General features: G+C 41.6%; 1 protein-coding gene across 7 annotated transcripts in view; it reads right to left on the reverse strand.

Annotated features, from left to right (window-relative positions):
• CCSER1 (coiled-coil serine rich protein 1) overlaps positions 1-24,323 on the reverse strand; it is a 1,139,724-nt gene that overhangs the window by 746,128 nt on the left and 369,273 nt on the right. For all 7 annotated transcript variants that reach the window (XM_068232582.1, XM_068232600.1, XM_068232592.1 and 4 more), the window contains one exon: positions 1,860-1,992. In XM_068232582.1, the coding sequence (XP_068088683.1) occupies positions 1,860-1,992 (133 nt within the window). The remainder of the gene's footprint in view (positions 1-1,859; positions 1,993-24,323) is intronic.

The raw sequence follows: 24,323 nt of genomic DNA on the forward strand, positions 1-24,323 counted from the left end.
CACAACAAATGGAGAAATCCTGATCCACTGTGAATCCAGGCTAATTTCATATACAGGTGGTCTGAGTCCTTTAGGATTAAATGACCGGAATTAAATCAGTGTTTTTTTGTCACCCCATTGGCATGCAGTGCTCGTTTCTATGCATACATTCAATAAAGCTTTTATCCTTTCCTTCTTTCCTCATTGCTGTCAGTGTTCTCCCCAGGCTCTTTTAGCCGGGTGCTCCACCCGGCTGGATTTGGTGACCACCCGGCTGTCATCGGCTCACCTCCTATGCTGTAAGCAGAGTTGCCCTGCATTTTCATCTCAACCCACCCGGCTACTATTTCATGCCACCCGGCTACTATTTCATGCCACCCGGTTGGAAAAAAATTCTGGGGAGAACGCTGGCTGTTATTTGCAGATATGTCTAAAGGCCACAATACATAACATATGTATAGTGTACCAGAAGCAGAATTGACTTAGTAAATGAGACACAGAGGCATGCACCCTTCACAATCGAATACCTCTGTGTCCACTTGGCATTGCTCTCTTCCCCCCTGGATCCGCAGTACCCCCCCCCCCCCCCCACACACACACACACACACTCCCTACCCCCAAAAAAAAAAAAAATACTGACAAGCAGCTTGTCATTATTATGAAACAGGAAGGGATGTCCATTGCAGAAATATTACTCCTGCATTACTCCCACCTCAGCAGAGCTCTGTGCGTGAGAGGACCAACTGAACATGCCCAGAGCTCAGGTTCTCACCTGCAAATGTATGTCCCCTGACCCAGAAGTAAGCAATTTTGGAATCAGAAACTACAATCTTCAATGCGACGTGGAGAATGACCAGAACTATGTAGAAAAGTGGCTCATTTTAATCAGGGAGGTGAGCTGGTTCAGGTAATATGTTGTTTTTTTTTACTGTTACCTTCCATGTCTGGTTGTCTTTAAATGTATACAACTTATATGACAATCACAATATCAATAGTATATTGACTGAGAAAAACTTTTGTCTATTTAAGATTGACTTGAGCAGTCATGTGTGGGAGCAGTCACATGCTTCTGAAGTATGTAGAATAGTTTATTCTGTAAATAAATGTTTGCAATGTACTGTTTATACTTGAGTATAAGTCTAGAAATTTAAGTCTGAATCACTTCATAAAAGTATATTATACACGAGTCACAGGCAACACTGAGCACACTGAGTAATGTGTGTACTAATAGTGACATTCCCATTTGCAGCAATTCACCCTGAGGTAAGTGATATTTTGAGGAAAGTAATTGGCAAGGAGACACAGGTCTGAAAGTCCACAGTTAACAAGGAAAGAGGAGGGGTAAATACTGGGCTGCATAAAAGGGAGTGAATAATTGCAGCACTTGGGGGCCTGGAGGAGGTATTGGCCACACTTAAGAGACAGGAGGAGTTAATGGCTGCAATACTGTATGCAGTGCAGTCATTAACCCCTCCTGACCTCCAAGTGCAGCCATTCATTTTGCTGGGTAGACTTATACTTAAGTCAATAAAAAAATTCCAGCTGAAGAGGGTTGACTATTGGAGTCGACTTATACACAAGGTCGACTTGTATTCGAGTATATACAGTAAACAAATTGTATTTGTCATGGAGAATGCAAGAAATCTCATGAGGTGGCCTTCTGGCCTTGCTGTAACCTTTATCCACTGCCGGACATTCATCTCCTATAGGATTTTATCTGTGGATTTAATACAATGATGTTTTTAAGGGAACAACCTGCACGGAGCCGCTTCTTCTTAAATGTAAAATATGAAATATGCTTGTAAGACACTTTTCAAATATCAGTTTTGAGTAGACTTACTGTTTAAATATCATGACTGTGAAATTAATCACACACTTACCTTTTAGATGTCTCTGACATTTTCGGTTGCTCTTCCTCTGTAGTTTTATTACTTTCATTTGACTGCTGCTCCACATGGGAAAGTACCACTGCTGAGCACGACACTATAGACTGGTAAGAATCTTCTCGACATACTGTGATAATAAAAGAAAGTTGTTAAAATATTAAGAGTTGTCGTTAGGAGCTTCTATGATTTAACACGGAAATAATACATCTTGAACTGTACATCATAACAAGCTTGGAGGTCATTGAGGACATACACACTTTATTAGCACTGAGTGGTGTAATATTCATCACAGAACATTAGAATAACTATAAATAATATACATAAGCTAGTGTAATATGCCTTATAATGTATCAAAATTTATGTATTCCCATTTCTGAACCTGGCTTACTGGTTTCAATATTCACTATGCAAAATTTATTGTGATTACTGACAGAATGAATCTTTAATTAAAACGTTTGACATGACTAATCGGCAATTATGGCACTATAATATGCACGGAAGTATCATATGACTAATGGTGTTTTATGGACTTATGGAACGTAACAATATTTCACAGTAGACAAACACGTTCGTCCATTATTGAGTGTATATAGATTTTACAATACTGCACGACTTGCAGAGAATATGCAGTGGCTGTCTATATATGTAATTCTAATAGCTGCAAAGCTATCACCTTAGCAGTGTGTCCATTGATACAGGATGGTCCATAGATACTTCTTAGTATAATATAATTACTAATGAGGTTACAGTGAATCTTATTGGTTCTGGGTAATTTAAACAGTTCTATTATCAGATTAGTTGTAGTGTAAGGGCCTGCTCACTTATGCAGTAGTGCTGGGCAATGCACTGCTGCTGGCTCAGGGCCCAGGCCCCAGAGGGCACATAGACATAAAAGAGGGGTAGCTGAAAATGGGGGAGGGGGCTGAAAATGGGGACCAACACATGAAAAAAGGAGAGCTGTTCATGTAAGAAAGGGGCTGCTGTACATGGATGATACACATGGAAGAGGGGGCTGCACATGGAATGGAATGGAGTGGGTGCTACTGCACAAGAAAGGGGAACCACAATATTCTTGGAATAGAGGCACAAACTGTATAAATATAGCCTTATGCTGGCTGCAACAGTGTTTGGTATAGGGTGGCCCCATACAAGACATATTCATTTCCCAGCATCAGACCGCACTGCCATTGCTCTGAATGCTGCCTTGCAAGTGCATAACAAAATCAGGTGGTGGCAGGACAGGGTGGTGCAAAGCAATGGACATTGCAGCACTTGTGACAATTAGCCATGTTTTTAAAGCCCAATTCATTTTTCTACAGGTAATGGAGTAACAATAACCCCTACAGCTGTGCATTTCCTTAGGAAGGGATGATGAAGCCTTAGTTATCAGCACTTCACCAGTAGCTGTTTCTCCTCACAGCCAGCCCTACAGCGCCTGATATATTTCGGGTGCATGTTCTTGCTGTTCTAGCTGCTGTAGCCCAGTATGGCACTTAGACACATTCCAGCACTTGTTGAGAACCTCCAGAACCAGAGTGCCAAACCTCAGGACCAAAAAAGTCTCTCAATTGACAGAGTACCTAACAGTGGCTTCAGTATGATTGACTGCTTCGCTAGGGGTAACGTTCAACAGGGAGGCATCTTTATTGTGAAAGTACATGAAATTACTGGAAATACCAGTATGTTATTATCCAACTTGGATGTTGGTGAGAAATTCCAACTATAAAACACTATCTCTTTCTTGCTCTCAGAAGCCATTTTCTGCTAGGAGTGTGTTATAGTTGGAATTTCTCATCAGGGAGGGTCACACTGTAGTCACTTCCTGTCAGAATCAGGACTGAGTCAGCCACGTACATACCTAATATGTAACTTTTTCATGCAGAGAAGGTAAAAAAAAGAACACAGCATAGTTATTTGTGTGCTAGGCACTGTACATACACATGTCTATCTCATCATGTCATACAGTATGTCACTTTGGGTATCCTTTAAGTTATTCCACAGCCCTGGCTTGTTTTTTGCAGGCCCTCCTTCTGTTATGTACTGGCACTTAGTAGTGTGGTCATGTGGGAGAGTGGCGCATGCACATCGTATATAATGCTGCTGACAGATGACAATTGGTGACAGCAGTTTTAGAAAACTGACAGTGGCAAAAAGTATGGTATCAGCTGTCTAATAGGATGGCTGCTTTCAAAGAGTCCTTTCAAAACTGCAAAATGTTCTATAAAATGTGCCGTCTAACATATTGTTTAGCTCCACGTACAAACTGGATACCACTTCATATTGATTACATTTATATATCAATCATTATTATATAATTTAATGTTAAATAATAGCTTATTTGATCAATACTGTAATTATTTTTTTTGAAGTTATGAAAGACAATCGATGTGTACAGTGTGAATATAATCAACTATATTATATAAATATTATGTCAATAAAATACAGGAAAGAAAAGTTAGCGAACCAGTTTAGAGCTACATCAATACTGCATGTTCTGTTTATGAACGCCCAAATTAAATTTGTGTATTTTTCCTCTATGTATAATTAATTGTATATGCAGCTTCCCTCCTACAAACATTAAAGGGAAATAAATCAAATCCACAAGGGAGGCGTACGACTATTATCTCATGATGTTCGGTTTATTGTGAAATAATAACACTAAAGGATTTTGCTTTGAACAAGCAACAGTGTAATGTATCTATATTTTGCCACTGAAAGCAGAATAATAATATTAATAATAAAAATGTTAAAAATGTTGGCCATATTGTACTGCAGCAATATTATTAAACATATAATAATTATATAAAGATATAAAATAATCAAAGCTTTAAATTAATCCGTGAGACACATGTGTTTGATTAAGAATGCTTATATTATTACAAATAGTTTACTAATCATGCTATATAAATAAATTAACTCAAAACAACAACAAGCTGTAAATATTTACAGTGTATACACCCCACTCTATTACAACTGTACATGTGGCACAGGACACTCTCTCTCTCTCTCTCTCTCTCTCTCTCTCTCTCTCTCTCTCTCTATATATATATATATATATATATATACTGTATACACACACACACACACACACACACACACACACACACACACACACACACACACACACTGTATATACTGTATATCCCCGATGTTCACGTTAAACGTAGAAAGACAAAAAGAAAAAACAACTGAGAGCCCCCAATAGTGCATCATTGTTGATATAAGATAATCTTCAATTTGTACAACAGATATGGATATACTCACAAGTCTGGGTCGCCGACCTCAGGCAACCACTCCGACCGCATATGGGGATATTAAGCCTGTCCCCACTCAGGCTAAGAAGTCGCTCTCCGTAGAAGAAAAATAAGGGTGTACACACCCATCCACCAGGTGGATAATGATATTTGTAGTAATTACAGAGGCGCCAGCAGAATAAAAATTAGTAGTCTATTAAAACCAAATAAAAAATTGAGGGATCGGGGTGGATCAGTCTCCTCAACATATATGACACAACCACCATATATGGTATCCAGAAAAATATATACTGTATTTAATCAGTACTCCACATAAAATTATGCAACGCGTTTTGCAGGTCCCAAACAAGTGCAGGAGTAACTCCGAGGTTGTGCAGATAGGTGCAGCGCCTCTGTGTTTACATTAAAAGTGTCCCTGAAGTAAGAATGCTGGTTGATATCAGGTTAAAGGGGAACTGAAGTAAGAGGTATACGGAGGTTGCCATATTTATTTCCATTTAATCAATACCAGTTGCCTGGCAGCCCTGCTGGTCTATTTCTCTGCAGTAGTATCCGAATAACACCAGAAACAAGCATGCAGCTAGTCTTGTCAGATCTGACTTTAAAGTCTGAAACACCTGATCTGCTGCATCCTTGTTCAGGGGCTATGGCTAATAGTATTACAGGCAGAGGATCAGCAGGGCTGCCAGGCAACTGGTATTGCTTAAAAGGAAATAAACATGGCAGCCTCCATATACCTCTCTCTTCAGTTCCCCTTTAACCACCCTGTTGTTCTATTAAGATCGCCAGGGCGGCTGCGAGAGGGTTTTTTTTTAATTAAAAAAAAATTATTTCATGCAGCCAACTGAAAGTTGGCTGCATGAAAGCCCACTAGAGGGCGCTCCGGATGCGTTCTTCTGATCGCCTCCGGCGACCAGAAGTAACAAGGAAGGCTGCAATGAGCAGCCTTCCTTGTTTCGCTTACCTTGTCGCCATGGCGACGAGCGGAGTGACGTCATGGACGTCAGCCGACGTCCTGACGTCAGCTGCCTCCGATCCAGCCCTTAGCGCTGGCCGGAACTGTTTGTTTCGGCTACGCTGGGCTCAGGCGGCTGGGGGGACCCTCTTTCGCCGCTGCACGCGGTGGATCGCCGCTGCACGCGGCGGATCGCCGATCAGGTAGCACACGCGGCTGGCAAAGTGCCGGCTACGTGTGCTACTTTTTATTTCATGCAAATCAGCCCAGCAGGGCCTGAGCGGCAGCCTCCGGCGGTAATGGACGAGCTGAGCTCGTCCATAACGCCCGGCTGGTTAAGCGACTGTGTCCCTTGCAAAGAAGCTGCAACTACTGCAACTAAAGTTCTGGGATGCATGAAAAGGAAGATAAAACCATGAAATGCTAGTGGACTAGTACCTCTGTATAAACCACTTGTGAAGTCACATTTGAAGTATGGGCTCCATTTATTATTATTTTTTTTTGGCATGGCACTACAGGAAAGATATTTAAAAAAATCTACAGAGTTAGGCAACTAAACTAATCAAAAAGTGGACTTATTTAGCCTGGAAGATGAGAGGCTATCTGATTAACAAGTAAAAATACTTTTATGGGTAATATAAAAGCTTGGCAAATCAGCTTTTAAAGCCTCATACACATGTAGCTGGGATCAGGACTCAATCCCGCAGATGGCAGTTCAGGGCTAAGGCTGTATAGACACGTCCGAGCATGCTGGATGTTTAGGTAACACAGGGTGGCTCCCATACCCATCCTACATTCATGCTAGATTCTTGCCTAGGTGGCCTTATTTGGCTGCTTTGGCTGAGTTTAATCTGGTTTGTGTAGGTGGCATTATTCCAAGGTGTATACGAAAGACAAGAGGACATGATCTACACCTGGATGAAAGGAGATTTTACTGACTGTTTTAATGAACGGTACTTTTAGTTTATGTAGTGCCTGATGCCTGAAATGTGTTTAAAGCGGTATTGCCACCATAAAAATCAAATTTCAACAGCAACTGGTCTGAATGTATTAAGTGATAAAGATGCTAATCCTGCATTCAAAACTTGCAAAAAAAATTCTGCTGTTATGGTTTGGAGTTATCACATACTTTAGGAGTACTGGCCCTAGTGCCAAACAGTGCCAAAGAGTTGAATGCTGGGAGTTCTTTTTATCTATAACATATTCCTCCTCTTCCATTTATTTCCTTGCTGCTTATCAGAAACACCCTCTGATCACTCATGTTTGCAAGGCTGAGGTGACTCAGCGATTGTTCGGTATGTGGAAATAAAAAAAGACAGTGCAGTTCCTAGTATACACCTCAGTGGGAGTGTCTGAAGACTCTGGGAGGAGGGCAGCTAATGAATACACAATGAGCAAGAGAAGGGAGGGGGGAAAACAAGAGTCAGGGAGGATATGATGTCAGCATTAGCTTGGCAAGAAGGCCACTGCCTCGAATAGGATTTTCTGCTTTTCCTTTATAAAATTCACAGAAATCATTATGTGGATAGCACAATACATCTGTTATGTAAGTAGAACTAGTATTTATCTACTTACATATGTGTTTTTTATTTCTAGGTTAGCATGGGTGTCACTTGTTCTTTAAGAAGACTATCTTCCCCTATAAGTTGTCAATCTAACCTCTGGATATTCTAGGAGGATTGCTGGGTGAGTGCGGATATTGTGGGGGAGTGTCCTGGTGCTTACTTAGAGGTGCCTGAGTAGAATAATAGTCACGGTGACAGATATCTTGATACAAAAGAAGTGACGGTAGTTGCTATCCTAAACGGATTTACACTATTGGCTCCTTTATTTTGTTTTCTTACATGTGACGTGTGGCCACGAGAGGAATTCAACAGAGGTGCCTGGAGATCACTGGAACAGCTATAAGGACACCGATAATACTGGTGGACACTGTCAGGGCACTTATGGTACTGTTTGTCTAACTATAGCCCTGGAGTGCAGCTCATATATGTTTTAAAGCTTTGAATGACCCTTTTTCTTCGGATTGTAAGGAGCGTGCACCACATACACTGTCTGTAAGACTGTGATCCGGTCTTTTTTCCAGAAGTGCTAACCTAGATTCATTTTATACTATTTAAAAGGGACTAATAATGACTATTAATGGTAGGAGTGGTAAAAATGTGGACTATACCTTACCACAGGAAGTAGTTATGGTGAAATCTGTACTCACATTTAAACTGGGTTTAGATGCTTTATTGAACTTGAAATCCACAGCTATGACTGCTAGATATAGGAAGATGATACCTTGATCCAACAAGGGCGATATCTTGTGAGGTGAAACTTCAATACATGATCACATGTATTTTTAAAAGAAAACTTGAAATGAAAAAAAACTGCTCCTGGTGGGTACTTACCTCAGCAGGCCAAAGCTCCTTCATTCTAATTAGGCTTCCCCTGTCTTCTTCACCTAGGGAATCCATTGCTGGCAGCCAATGAAAAAAAACAACCCAACAACATGCTGCCGGTGCCCCACTCTGGCTCCGACAGAAATAGCCAAGCATGATCAGGACTGCTTCTGCACAGTAGAGCGGAACCGATCGGGCCCAGCTATTTCTGCCGGAGCCTGAGCGGGAAACCAGTGTGCATGCGCCGCACACGCCAACAAGCCCTCACTAAGGAAATCTTCAGGGGTCCCAGCTTCTAGTGAGGAGGACGGGTTTCCTTACAGGTTCACTTTAAACCTAGGTAACCATCTTTATTCGCTCTTAAGATAATTCAGTTACCTGGCTGATTTGCTCATCTTTTACATTCAGCTATGTCTGAGTGTCACCTAGAACAAGCATGCCAGCAGTCAGACTAATTCTGAGTCCATCTTACAGAAAGTACTAAAGGCAAGGAACCAGACTGATAGTCTTCAATTTCTGGAAGGAAATGAAGATGACAACACTTTACATTCCTCTCACTTCAGGTTTCTTTTGATCAGTGATTTCTCTCATATCATTCCCGGCAATGGTTACTTCCATTTTTAAGTGGAAAAAAAGTATACTGACCTTTCTGTCTTTCAAAGGCTTTTCCTTTTACTAAAACTGACAGCAAGTCCTATTTGTACCAGCTAAGCGGATAAAATCTTAGCATATGTGGAAACCTATTTAGAGCCCGAATACATAGGAATCTCACATATGTTGTGTAATGAGATCTTACAGATGTCCTTAGATAGTACCAGGATTACTTATTTAGATGGAAAACCATAATTCCTTGATATACAGTTCTCATTTCAGTAATGTACCTGAATAAAGCAGAACCTGGTTATACAATTTACTTCAGTAAATTGAATGGCCAGTGTCCAAATACTGCGCAGTTGCCCTAAAGTGAACTAGCTGTGACCTAGCAAAGGTCTTGTAAATCCGATGGTCACCAAGCTCTGTCATGCTAAATCTCAAGTTCACTTCTCCCCTTAGCCCCCTCAGTCACTAAGAGGTATACATGCAATTAATGCACCTGGAAATTTGGGAGCAGGGCAAAGCCGAAAAACAGCTCATCCTGCTCCTGCAAAAGTCCTGAGGGCATTAATTACTATTCCCCCTCCAGGCCGCAGTGGACTCAAGGGTAAGACAGAATTTGGCTGCCAGCCTTTGCTGGGGGACCAATTATGCTGTTTTTATAGTAATTTTTTTAACAGTGCACAAATTACTGTCTGAGTACTGCTAAGGCCGTAACTCACATTATGGCCTATGGCGACACATGGTGTGCCCAAATTTCCTGTGCCGTTTTTTGCCTGTCTCACACTAAAAGGGTCCCCTGTCTAGTAAGAAAGAATGCTATTCTGGTAATAGGTAATATTGTTGCAAAAAACTAAAAAATGTTTTAGAAAGAATAGTCTCTCATGCTGGGCATACCAGGCTCGATTTTGCCGATCGATTCTTCCCCTCGATCGATACCCCGTTCGATTCTGCAGGCGGTTCTCTTATTTTTCTTATCTTTTTCCATTGTCCTCAATGCAGAATCGAGTGGTGAAACGATCGGGCGGAAGATCGGACATATCGGAAATTATCTATCGAGCCATCCAAATGGCCCAGAATCGAGCCGTGTATTCCCAGCATTACAAGTTCTTATCATATGTTATACAGTACAGCTAGTGGTATATTACACAATGTTTGACATTAGAAAACTTGTTAGGGTCCAAAAATACATGTAGCAAAATGTAGAATAGTACTTTCAAGCCTTTTCAATTTTGGTAAATCTTTAAAAAAATTAATTGACTTTCTGTATTTGCTTTCTCCCATTTTCTCCCATTTCTAACTGGATAATAAAACAATAGCCTATGTATATCAGAGCCATGCAATTCCGGTAGCCGTCAAATGTAACCTTTCCACCAATCTCCTCAGCTGCTTAGCAACAGAGATGGGCAGGTGGAATCCACCAAATTAACCCAGCGGTGGAATCAGCATTTCTGTAAATACTGGATTTCTGCAAAAGATCTCTTTAAAAACCCACCAGCACAGTATTATCACCTGCGAACCTAGGGCTTCACATCTTGCTGAGTAACAAGATTGGGATAAGTTAATTGGCTTCCCCTAAAATTGGCCTTAGACTATGAAACAAACACTCAGGGCCAGCGCTATCATAGAGATAAAGGGGGCAATTTCCCCAGGGCCCCAGAGCCTATAGGGGCCCCCAAGGTGTCTCCCCACCAACTTAACTGTGCTCCCCTGCCACATCTTTGGTAGAGTAGCATTTCACCTGTCCTAGCGGGCATGGGTGACAGAGGAGCATGCCCGCTGGGACAGGTGAGTTGCAACTCTGTCCAAGTCATTGTGGGGCCCTGAGGACCACAGTTACATTGGGGGTAAGTGGGGAGGCTCAGAGGCCCTGTGGGGAAATATGGCTGCAACAAAGGGGCTGCTTTATAGTCGGGGGTAAGGGGGCGTCTGTCAGGGGGGCTCCTGGGTTCACTTTGCCCAGGGGCCCCATTGTTACAAGAACCGGCCCTGCAAACACTACACAATACATACAAAGACATATAACTATGGTAGGGATTAGATTGTGGACCCCTCTGAGGGACAGTTAAGTGACAATATACTCTGTACAGCGCTATATAAATACTAAATAAAATAAAAATAATGATAATTACTTTCCATAAGGGATAGAGACATTAAACGGTGACTTTGGTAGATTAGAAGTAGTGCTGTGGAAGATGACAGCAACTGCAAAAAAAAATAAGCACATATCCGTCCGGCACCAGTGACAAATCGGTACATCTAGTCTCTTATCAGTTTGGACATTCGTACAGCTGTAGCAGATCGATCTAGACAATGGGTGCTTGAAGCGGTTAAGGAATTTATTGGCTTAAATCACAAGGTGTTAATTTCAGGATCATTTTAGTTACAGCATCAAATCAGGAACTATGAATATAATTGCAGATCTTGATGTACCGGCTTTGCAATCACAAGCCAGCACTAATAAATAAAATAAACTAAGTTTGGCATCAGGAAGCTACCATCAGAAGTAAGCTAAACTAGGCTACACCTAAGCAACATGAACAAAAGTAAAGCAAAGAGAAAGTAAAGTAAAAGTAAAGTAAACATAAAACTAGGGATTGATCTTATATTAAGAAAGATTTCCAGCTTATCAAGTGTTAATTAGTCACATGCCACTGTAGGTGGGTTGTGGGTGGATAATAGATGGCAATCAAATTATGAGCTTTCTATTGGCTTCCATGATTCTGTGATAGACAGCCTATCCACTCCACAGGTACGGAAATGCCCAGCTAAAATCGGAGTTGTTCTGGCGAATCTTTCCCTGATTTCCTGAGTGCTGTTATGGTTATGATTGTGCCCAGGCACCTTTCACACTGCACAACCAGTTAGATTAGAAACTTACTGACCTTTGTCAAAGCACAATGTTCCAATGCTTTATTAGAATTGTGTTTTCCTAGAATATGTCTTTAGGGAGAACTCTGAATATAGTCTTCTACTGAAACTCTGGTTCTTAAATGAATGAGGATTTTACAATGCAAGAACTTCACAGGTTCTTACAAAATTAATAAAAAATAGCAATGCACCAAATCTGTACTGGATTTATTAAAAATAGGTTGTTACTGGGGGTACATCCATATGACTGCAACTGCACAAAACAAATTCACTAATCTTTTAGAAATCTTCAACATGCTTTGGATTTTTCTGTTAGGCCATTGGTAGTAGAGGCCTGCGTGGGTCCACTTTTTCATACCCGCACCCGACCCGCACCCGCGACCCGCTACCCGCACCCGCGACCCGCTTTCTGGTGAATTTGATACCCGCAACCCGACCCGCACCCGCAGAACCGCTACCCGCACCCGACCCGCGACCCGCAGGACCGCTACCCGACCCACTACCCGCAACCCGCTTTTTTACATTTTCTTCTAAAGTGCACATTTAAAGTAACATTTAAAGTAAAGTAAGCAAAAGACACAGTCAGAATTAACATGTTTGCTTTCACTACCCGCGACCCGCACCCGCAGACCGTTACCCGCAACCCTACCCGCACCCGCAATTCGCTACCCGCACCCGACCCGCACCCGCAGCTTAAATCAATTCGGGTACCCGCACCCGACCCGCAATTCGGGTTACCCGCGGGTACTCGACCCGCTGCAGGCCTCTAATTGGTAGTACTTGTTTTCAACCCGTTCGGGTTGCAAACAAGTACTACAGATGGCCTAACAGAAAAATCCAGTCCAGGTGTAATGGATCACTTATGTGATCTCCACTGTTTTCAAGCTTTAATAACTCAGCCTCACTGTTTTTTTTATGACGACCATAACAGCTGCTGGAGTAGAGCCACATATATATACGGGATGATATTCATTTTCACTTATGCATACAGAAAGCTGCAGCAGCACTGTATAAAAATAAAAAGATAAAACCACCTTTCACATGGAATGGCGTCATTGTGTCCAGATTATGTCTGCAGCAATGCAGATACACAGTATATACAAATATTTAGCCTGCTGTTTTCTCTCAGTCTATGTTGTGCTGTTGTGCTTAGCAATCATGTTAGGTCTTTTAATGAAAACAATCTATGCCACAGGGCTCACATTGCTGATTAAGATGCATGAATATTAAAGTTCTATTACATGAGGACATTTATGCTGGTAATTGTACTCTTACTGAAGTATCAACTGCTGTTGCTAAACTTTTAAAAGGCAATAAAAAGGGAAAGTATTGCTTGGATGCATTTGGAATCCGAATAGGAGGTAAAGTCAGCTTACAAAGAAGATTGCACTTATGTTTTCCCAGTAAAAGGTTCACCTTCATGTATATGTGCTGCTTTGGAGAAAGCTGCATAACAAGCACACAATAGTATGACTTGATTACACTCTTCATCACTGAAGTCAGAAGCCAGGGTGCTCTGACCTCCAGCATATGAGCAAACACAGGAAATGATTTAGAAAGGCATTACTACAGATCTCCAATCATTTGCAGTGGGATACAAGTCATATAAATAATATGGCAAATCTGGATCAGATTTTAAAGTTTTCTGTTATACTACAATAGATTGTACCCCTCATCTGAGTTACAGTATATTAAATAATAGTGAATAATAGTAGGCTTTGCTGGCAGAGACTGGGCCCACCCAAACATGTTTTAATTAAATGTGTGGCAGCCAGGACGTACAATGGCTTGCAGTGACAGAACTGTAAAATCTCATGTACAGTATGTTATGCTAGGTACTCACAGTGCAATTTTCTCACAGATTTACTGTCCGATCGATTATTTCCAACATGTCTGATTTTCCGTTCACTTCTATGGAAAATCAATTGGAAATCAGATCTAACATGTTGGAAATTATTGATCTGATAGTAAAGCTTTCAGAAAATTGTATCATGTGTACCTAGCATTAGAGGTGGGACTTCAAATAGTCAAATATTGGTCACTGTAAGATGAGGAGATGGGTAAGTGAGTTATTATTTGCATGTTATACCAGAGTACACTATACTGTGCTTTAATGTAATACTGTGTTTACTTTAATATTGGAATGCTTTCAATCACAAGCATTATGGATTTCTATTTCCTCACTGGTGGTGTCTTTCTTTTAGGATGGATCTAAGATTGTGGCAGACGCTAAAAGACACTTGGATGGGTCTCTCTGAAAAGGACAAAAAAGAGCTTTTGCTCTTTGGTTACATTTTTTTTAACATTTGTAACCATAAAAACATTATTACATTTTCTTTTGACGTGTGTGTGTATATGTGTTTGTGTTTGTTTGTTCGTGTGTGTGTGTGTGTATATTTGTGTGTGTGTGTGTGTGTGTGTGTGTGTGTGTGTGTGTGTGTGTGTGTGTGTGTGTGTGTGTGTGTGTGTGTGTGTGTGTGTGTTGGGAAGGGGTGGTGTTAAAGAATGCACAACATACCAAATAAATGATGTGCAGCAAATGTGTTACGCCTCTTTTGAAAAGCCCAGGCGTATATTTAGAAATAAGGGAATCAAGTAATCCTTATAAAGTGTTGTTATTCCTGCAAACATGCTAACATTACAGCCCTTTTCTGCTGATCTGTCAAGCTTCATCCAGGTATTTATTAATGACATATACCATAGAATATAGTATTTATTTTACCTTAATTATCACAGTTTTAGTATCAGAAATGCCTATTATATATGTAACCGACAGGGGCGTTGCTAGGATCCTAAGAGATCCGGGGCACTTTTGGGCACTCCAGATGAAAAATGGGTGCGGCCATACACCAGACTGTGGGTGTGGTCATGGGTGGAGCCAGATTTACATGAACTTAACAGCGGTCTATGTAGGCCTGTCCAGCAAAATGTTGGATGATGCTCCCCTCTCTATTATTAAAAAGAAAATGCAGCATATCACATAAACAGACACTTAAACATAACTAGGGAGAATTACCTAGCCTCTGTGCTGGCTAGTCTGGCTTTCTGCTGGGTGAGCTGGCTTGCTGCCAGGTTGTCCCCCCATAGCATTCCCTGACCTTTTAGTAGACCCCCTCTCATGCTTCCACGGGTCTCCCATTGAGGCACCACAACTCCCAGCATGCCTCCATAGAAGAACCACAGCTCTTAGTAATGCCATGCTGGCTACTGTGGTTCTTCTGTGGTGCATGCTGAGTACCATGGGGTGCCATGCTGGGTGATGTGTTGCCTCTACTCTGCCTAGGAGACATCCAGGACATCCCAGAATAGATCTGGGGCACGTGCCACTGGGGCTAGCAATGCCCCTGGTAACCGTTGTCTTTGGTCTCTTCCTATTCTTATATATAATGGCCAAAACCAGAAATCGGCCAAAATGGGAATTGGCCGGCCATTTCTAGAACTGGCCGATTTGACGTCAGCCAAAGTCCAAAACGCTGGGAATTTCTGACATTGGCCAGCCAGTTTGCAAAGTGGCTAAAGTCAACTGTCCAAAGTCCAAAATGTACAATTCTCCAAACTTCCAGAGTCCTCGGCTAGCAGAGAAAAAACAGTGTCCTTAGTGCGAAATAAATGATTTAACATTTATCCAGTCTATGAGTCTTCGGTACCAGGTAGGACTTTTCACTCTTACCTTGGTATACTGTTATTAATAATACCTACTGGGCGCCTCCCTCAGTGTTTTATACTATCCAGAGTCCTGTCCGGCAGCATGAAAGGCACTCAGAAACGTACTCTCTGCTCGAAAGATACGCAATAGCATGATAACCTTTAAAGAAAAACATTTCTTTGTTACAGCTCATACAAATCCTGCAATAAATCTGTACAAACTTCCTCTCTGCTCTGAAAGATATGCAATAGCATAACAGGACCTTCAGTCCTGTGCAAGAGTTCAGGTCCACTTTAAATCAGGAACCCGGGAGCGGTGCACTGCATGGAGAGAAGGCAGCAGGCAGAGGGGAGAAGATGCAGAGAAGATAGAAAGCGCCGGGGAGAACATGGAGAGAAGACAGTGGGGAGAAGACAGAAGGCGGAAGACGGAAAGCTACGGGGGATCAGCTGCAGCCGGCAGCATACAAGCCAGCCCCGGGCCCGTACAGGAAACTCAGAAAGCAGCTGCAGCCAGCAGCATGAAAGGAAGCCCCAGGTCCTTGCAGGAGAGTGGAGCAGACTAAAGCTGGCCACTAACGGTCCAATTTATAGCGAAAAATCGTTCGAGCGATCAGAAATTCTGATCGGACGAAAAATCGTTCACTACACCATCAACTAACCAATCATTGCTTCCTATCTATTACGACCACCAAGAAAATCCAAATTTTCGTTCGATGAAAATTCATTCGGGCGACATTTTTTTCACTCGTTCATAATCGATTGTGTCCACCAATGGAGATTATTTACAACCAATCCGATCAGAATTTCTGATCGCTCGAATGATTTTTCGCTAGAAATTGGACCGTTAGTGGCCAGCTTAAGAAGAAAAAAAAGCCAGCAGCAGCAGGTGAACGGACAGGAGGTAATTTGTGGCGGGGGAACGGCCCTTAGGGACTTGGCCGGCCACATCTAGCCATAATGCGTTCTGGCCGGCCAACATCTGCAAAAACTGCCCGCTTCAGTCTGCTGTTTCTAGTTTTGACCGGCCAAAACCCGAAGTGGCTAGACTTTGGGTTCTGGCCGTAACACACACATATATATATATATATATATATATATATATATATATATATATATATATATATATAGCTGAATATTGTTATGTAACCCTGCCTTCCCAAGGATATTCAGCCTTGACTATGCTGTCTAGTAGCTCTCTGCCCCAGAGCACTCTAGGAGATCAGGTGAAGTTCTTACTCACTTACAGAGGGAAAAACAATCTACGGTGATTTATCTTGCCAGCGATAAGAATGTAAATCAGAGTGAGGGATGATTTGGGCAAACGTTTACCACAGTTTACATTTTTGCTTATAATTATCACCACTATGTGACGATCATCATAAATATAAAGTAGCAGTCTGTAGGGCTGTCAATTTAGAAATTGCCAAATAGCTGTGCCATTTGGCAATTGCTTCAAGAGCTTTGAAGAGCAGGATGTTTTTGTTCCAAATCTGGTACCCATTACTGACATCTTTTACTGTGCATCACCACTTTAAAAATAAAAAAGGCGCAGCAAGCCAGAGCAAAACAGGCTAGTCCAGAGGGAAGCAGAAACTAGGCACCCATAGCCGCAATGTAATGCTGCGCGGGGCGTGTAAGAGTAATTTGTAGCTCCGGCAATTGCTGGACCCCGAATTACACCTCCCTCCGAGCTGTGACAACACAGAGGGGGAATAGTATTTAACGTCACTGGGGAGTTTAGCGCCAGCAAGGAGAACCGTCGCTCGGCTTGCCCTGAGCCCAACTTACCTGCAGTGTACATATATGTACACACCCAGAGATGTGACAATTGTAAAGCAATTGAAAAAGTATCTTGTACCTTTTTATGCCAGGTGCAATTTCCAGTGGAAAATATTTTTTAATGATTGATTCAGATTCACATTAAAGTTTTGTGTCAAAAATACATGTTATTTAATTTACAAAATGGAAGTTTAAGAATCAGGGATAGTGGCTCTAATAATTTGGTCTACTGTTGGCAAATCATAAAAAGTTAATAACAACCATAGCAGAAATAAACACTCTGTACAGATAATGGGGATAATATATATTTTATCGTTCATGCTGCGGTATTTGATGACTTTAGTGATTACCGCTAAAATGTGGCAATACAAGCTATTCAATCACTACAATGAATCATTCATTATCTGGCATTTATGCTTGCCATTAAGCCTCACACTCCGCACTCAATAGCTGATCATGAAAATGTGTAGATATCAATTTAAATGTGCATATCAAGTCTTGTGTTTTCCCGCTCTTATTAGCCTGCTTTTTTTCTTTAACTTTTTGATCTATATATGTTCTTGTGTCACGGCATTACTAGTAATTTCCTGTTGCAGACAATAGCATAGTCTTGAAATGTTACCTTTTGTTTTTTATTGCATACAGGGTCATTCTTCTGAACTATTTCTAATGTCAGATTACATTTCTCCCTATCCATCAGAAATGTAGTGTTGTCAGCAATCAGTAACAGCTCTTCTGAAGATATTGAAGTGATGCGATGGGAGAGCTGTTATTTCAGACAGTGCTCACTGTACACTGCTGGTAATCCAATCTGTCAAAGGCAGAGCAGTATTAAGGGCTTCTTCACAACAGAGGAGTTTGAACTACTAAGCAAGTTGTGAAAGCAGAGAAATCATTTTACCTTACGGAAAGCACATGGCAAATTGTTTTCTCCATTGCAAAAACAAGAGAAAAAAAATAGAGAGAAAGGAAATGTGTGATGAACAAATCTCAGCAACATCACCCACACTTTGCAAAGGGCAGAAATTATTGCTTAGATAACTTCCTGGTTTCCTTGTCACTGAAGCTTGGTTAGTAACTTTGGGCAATCCAGCTTTTATTTCATTTTTCTTTGTTTCTGCCTTGAAAGGTTGGGGTCCACTTGCAAAGGTTGGCAGGAGAAGGATGCTGAGGGGGTCAATTCCCTGCACTTGGTAATAGTGCTGTCCCAACAAAAAAGTAGTACAGTAAAGGTGGCCATACATCAGGTAACTTGGGAGCCAATCGACCATCTGATTATTATAATCAGAATCGGATGAAAATCAGTTTGGGCCAAAATTGGTCGCATTAATCGATTGGACATGCTGCAAGATGTAGGACTGACTTGATTGGGTGCCCGATGGTAACGGCGAGTGATATAGGAACAAGCGACGAACGCAACGAAAACCCCTGGCACTGTCCCTCCTAATGTTTTGTGTCCCCCTCCCCCCCCCCTGGTGCCCAGTGCAAGCTATACATTACCTGTCCACGGCCTCCGCTGGCCCCGGGCGCACTCTTCGCTCTATACACATGCCCCACATGGTTGCTGAGTAAGGGGGCGCGTTTGACATCACACTGGCAGCCATGTGGGGCACGTGTATGAAGCAGGGAGTGCGCTCGAGGGGTGCCCGGGGCCAGCAGAGGACAAGCACTAACTATTTTTTGGCAATGTTTTATTTTTGAATGTTACAGCCCCCTTTAAGAAATCAATTATTTCTATGCAGGGCTAGGGGATCTAGATAGTTAGATGTTTTTGAAAATCCCAGAGAGTGGGATTAAGTCAGACTTTATCCCATTTTATCTGAACAAACTTATTAACAGACTATTCATTTGAGATAAATACATTCTATCATCTCTGTGCTTTTGTGTGCTTATTAGAGATAATCAAAAAACCTGCATCCTCTATGCATTTTCTCAAGATAATCTACATGTAAGGAAGAAAAGGAAAAACAAAGTCAAATCACAGTTCGTTTGCTAATTATAAATTTAACCTTGTTTTCCCACCGGAGCTCGTCAGCTTGAAGTTTTTAGCAAGCAAGATTCCTGAATCTGTGGGCTTTATAATTACCCAAATAAAATCACATGCAGTTTACTGCTTTACTACCACAATAATAATGAAAAGATTATTAATTCATGCAATTGTGATGGTGTGCTGCTGATAATGATAATAATAAAAATAATATTGCACTCCTTTAGCAGTTTATAAATAATCTAGGTCTCTTAGCTTTATAATTGAAAGTGCATTAGAAGCTGAAGTCCTGTTAGAATAAGCCAAAGAGTAGTTTAGTGACAGCGCTGAAATATGTTCGCACCTTCCGAGACTGCGAAAAACACACTGATGTTTATCATTAAAGAGCAGTAAATATCCTTTTCTGACCCTTAGTATAAACCTATTTAAAATGATATATGGCTAAAGTTAAACTAAAAGAAGCGCTGCCAAAAGTGAACAGAACGGCCAGAATAAAAATGTGATAAACAAGACTTCTACATGATTTGAGTTTTAACTGGGAAGGCTTATTTCTCTGGTCAATATAATACTGTAATGAAATAAAACTGGCCATTTAAAATAATATTTTCAACTCTGTTCACATCAAAATCCATTGATCCCTTGGAAACGGCACTAATTACACATCTGATACCCAGCAGAATACTACAGCAAATATACTTGTCTCCTGTTGATAAATGTACTTTATAACCACACGTTTCCACCTCAACACCATAAACCCTCTGTATTTTCCTGGTGGCCTTCTCATAATTAAGAAAAAAAATAGCATCTCATAAATCAGCATTGTCACTGCCATTTGTGTGTTTCAACACATTCCTGCCCCCGTGAATTCAAGTGCAAGTGGAATATTACTGGAAGAAGGAAAGACTATCCAGCAGAGCGCTTTACCCATATATGTTACTGCCATTTTCATGACCAGTCAGCTTCTGCTTATGAGTAAGCCAGTTGTTTGAAGCTTCTGGGGAAGTCTGCAACGGCTGTATGTGAAGGTGAGTGCATCCACTACTGCATGTTAGTGACACTATAGGACTAGAATGCGAAATGCTGAAGGTTTTTCTGAGTACATATAGAGCCGCAACTTCATGAGTTGGGTGAACAGGAGTTGCCGATAGTAAAAATATCAGTACTTTAAATTATCAATATTTTACTATAGACAAACCCCAGTGCTCATTCTCACTTGAACCATCCCCTAGTGCCTAAAACAACCCCCCCCACCTAATGTCTAAAAAAAAACCTCTGCCTAGTGCCTAAAACAACCCTCATCCCCCACTTTGTGCCAAGACCTAATACCCCTTCCTAGTGCCTAAAACGAAACCCCCCCCCAACTAATGCCTAAACCTAATTCCCCCTCCTAGAGTCTAAAACATACCAATCCACACCTAATGCCTTAGTCTAATCCCCCTTCTAATGCCTACACCTAACTTCCCCCTGTGGCACCCGCTATTAGTTGCAGATCAGCTACTGTCAAACAAACCTATAAAATATATAGTATCATCATCTGACTACCAACTCACTGCCTGCCAACTTATTACCAATACTCTGCAATGAGATTAATACATCTACTGAGTTGCATGCCCAGATCATCTATTTTGTATGTTTCAAAGGTGCAGTGCTTCCAGATCCATACACAAATCCCAGCAATGGTGGATAATCTGCAGGTGAATTAACAAAAGCAGAGGTGGAACAATTTGGGGTTGATTCACTGTAACAAATAGCGTGCCTTATCAGAGTAGCATAGCGAGCGCAACGAACTTATGCCTGCTAATTGGCAATGACGAGAGCTCCAATCGTCCTGCCCTGAGCCCCAACAGGTCCAATCACTTTAACCCCCTTCCGACCGATCCACAACAATTGGCGTGAATGCGGCAGCAGCCCCAAGACCACTTGACACCGAATGGTGTTAATGGCTGTGGGCTCGCACACCAATCCCCGCTGGAACGACGGAGCTCCGCTCCGCCTTCAGTCTCCCATCGGCGATCACTACTCGGTGACTGTTAGACATCGAAACGCCGTCTAATAGGACTGTACAGTGCTGTGATTTAAGGCACAGGAGCAAAGCAGGACAAAGGAGCGGTCCAATGTGATAGGCTGACCAGGGAGGGAGGAATATTAAATTCATTAAAAAATAAGGACATTTATAAAAAAATAATAATAAAATAAATATTTATAGAAAATAAATAAACAATCCTGGAAGCGATCAGACCTCACCAACAGAAAGCTCTGTTGGTGGGGAGAAAGGGGGTGGGGGAATCACTTGTGTGCTTAGTTGGATCAATTAGGGAAAAATGGCCTGGTTACCAGGGGGGTTTAACACCAAGTCCTCACGTGGTTAAAAGAAATTATATCTGCAGATTGATTGGCCCAATAGGCTGTCTGTCACTTGACAGGAAACTCAACAGGCAGCCTATTGGAGCAATCAAAGTGCGGGGATAATGTCCTATAAAGTGATTGGACCCGCAGGGGCTCAGGGCAGGACGAGTGGAGCTCTTGTCATTGCCAATTAGCAGGCATAAGTTCGTAGTGCTCGCTATGCGACTCTGATAAGGCATATTAACTCTGATAAGGCACGTTAACTTTGATAAGGCACGTCATTTGTTATAGTGAATCAACCTCTTAGTGTTTCAGCGGTGTGGATAAACAACCTGTGTGGCTATTCATAAAACATGTACTACTACTACTACTACTACTGGTGTAATGTAGGGACTGGTTTGGGAGATCCTGCTCTAATGAATCACTGGAAATTATTATTATTATAATTTATTGTATTTATAAAACGTCAAAATATTACACAGCGCTGGACAGTAAATAGGGCAATTAGCAAGTTGTACAATTGTATAATCGGTTTTGTTTTGTCTGATTATTACAACTTCTTTCTTATGTTGGCATTGCTCCTTCTTCTTAAGAAACCCATACACCTAACGATTTTCCTACCGATATACAGCAGATTCGATCACTGTGATCGAATCTGCTGTGAAATCATTGCACAAACGCTGACCGAACATCGATCCGTCCGTGCGGAACATTTAGCTTGATCGCCGGCGGGTCGGGAGTGCGTCGATAGCGGCGTTCGAATGTCCGACAACTGACGCTACCGGCAATACATTGCATATCCCCGCTGTCACCGCTGCTCCTTCTCCGCTGGGCTCCGGCAGGCTTCACTTCTTCCTGTCCCGACAGGAAGTTTAAACAGTAGAGCGCCCTCTACTGTTTAAACTTCCCCGGACAGGAAGTACAGTGAAGCTGCAGCCCTGGAGCCCAGAGCGGAGAAAAAGACAGCGGAGACCGGGGGACTCACGCCGTCCGGATTATGTAATGTACGCCGGGGGGGGGGGGGGGGGCGGCGTCAGCGGCAGCTCCACTGATGGTGAAACGATGTTATGCTGAAATCGATTCACAATCTGTTTGCAGTAAAGACAGCCATACGAACCCTCTCTGATAAGATTCGATCTATCTGTTGGTCGATCTGATGGCAAATCAACCAGGGTATGGTCACCTTTAGAGGTAAGCTATTTTATATTTACTACATCCATTGTTATTTTTTTGGGCGCCTTCTCCCTCCCAGTGAAGTTGAACAGTTGCTTAACCTTTTCACTAACGCCACTCTCCCTGAAATCAGATTAAAGTATGATTATAATCTAAACTGCTGGCCAACCTTTTCTAACAATGCATTTTAACTTTGAAAGCTGTATGTGCAGCTTCCCAGCTTTTTCTACCCCATTGTCCATCTCTCTGTTTTGAAGGTAAAGTTAATGTAAAACATATTTGTGATTAAAAAAAAAAAATATATATACTGTTTTTTGTTCCTTAAATTCACCATTGGGATGATCATACAGTAGCAAAACTCAGCAAATTCCAGTCTGGAAGCATCATGAGTTCTTCTTAAAGGGGCACTATGGCGAAAAATTGTCAAATTTAAAATATGTGCAAACATCAATAAATAAGAAGTATGTTTATTCCAGAGTAAAACGAGCCATAAATTACTTTTCTCCTAAGTTGCTGTCACTTACAGTAGGTAGTAGAAATCTGATAGAAGTGACAGGTTTTGGACTAGTCCATCTCTTCATAGGGGTTTCTCAGCAAGGCTTTTATTCTTTGTAAAGATATTCCCTAAAAAGGATTCAGGCAATGATGCTGGCCAGCTTCCCTGCTCGCTACAGTTTTTTGGCAGTTGGACAGAATGCTTTTGAAAATAAATAAATCTCTGAGAACCCCCTATGAAGAGATGAACTAGTCCAAAACCTGTCGCTTCTGTCAGATTTATACTACCTACTGTAAGTGATAGCAAGAGAGGAGAAAAGTAATTTATGGCTTATTTTACTCAGGAAAATGTACTTTTTATTTGTTTATGTTTGCACATATTTTACATTTTAAAATGTTTTGCCATAGTGCCCCTTTAATTCTTGATAACGTTTCCCACCTCTCCAAATGAATGATCCCAGTCTTGCTCTGCTGCCAGTAGCAGAGCTACACTCGATCACATGCCCCATTACAGAGAGAGTAAAGGGGGAGGGGGTCCTGAAAGAGCAGAGCAGTAAGTGAAACACATCTTCTAAATTGTTATTTAAAGGGTAAGCAATATAAAAAACAACTGACAACAAGTTTTTATGTCAGAGTTCACCTCTGTTATAGCAGTATAACTGTGCAAACTGAGAAAATGAAGGATCTGCTATGTACACTGATGTTGCACAGATTAGGAGACAAAACAATGAAAGCAAGGGGCAGTAGGGGATGGTCAAGGTGGAAGGAAACAGATAAGGGAGTAAAAAGCAGATCTTCTTGGTCTCAAATTATCTCACTTCTACCTGTCTTCAGTAAAGCATTCAGAATCAGAATCAGAATCAGAATCCTTTTATTTCGCCAAGCACGACTGGGTCGTGCCCGGAATTGGTTTTAGCAACAAAACAGGCACAAAAAAATCACTGCATTGGTAGCCATAACAGTAACAGC

The sequence above is a fragment of the Hyperolius riggenbachi genome, chromosome 1 (assembly GCF_040937935.1).
Source record: "Hyperolius riggenbachi isolate aHypRig1 chromosome 1, aHypRig1.pri, whole genome shotgun sequence".
Taxonomy (NCBI): Eukaryota; Metazoa; Chordata; class Amphibia; order Anura; family Hyperoliidae; genus Hyperolius; species Hyperolius riggenbachi.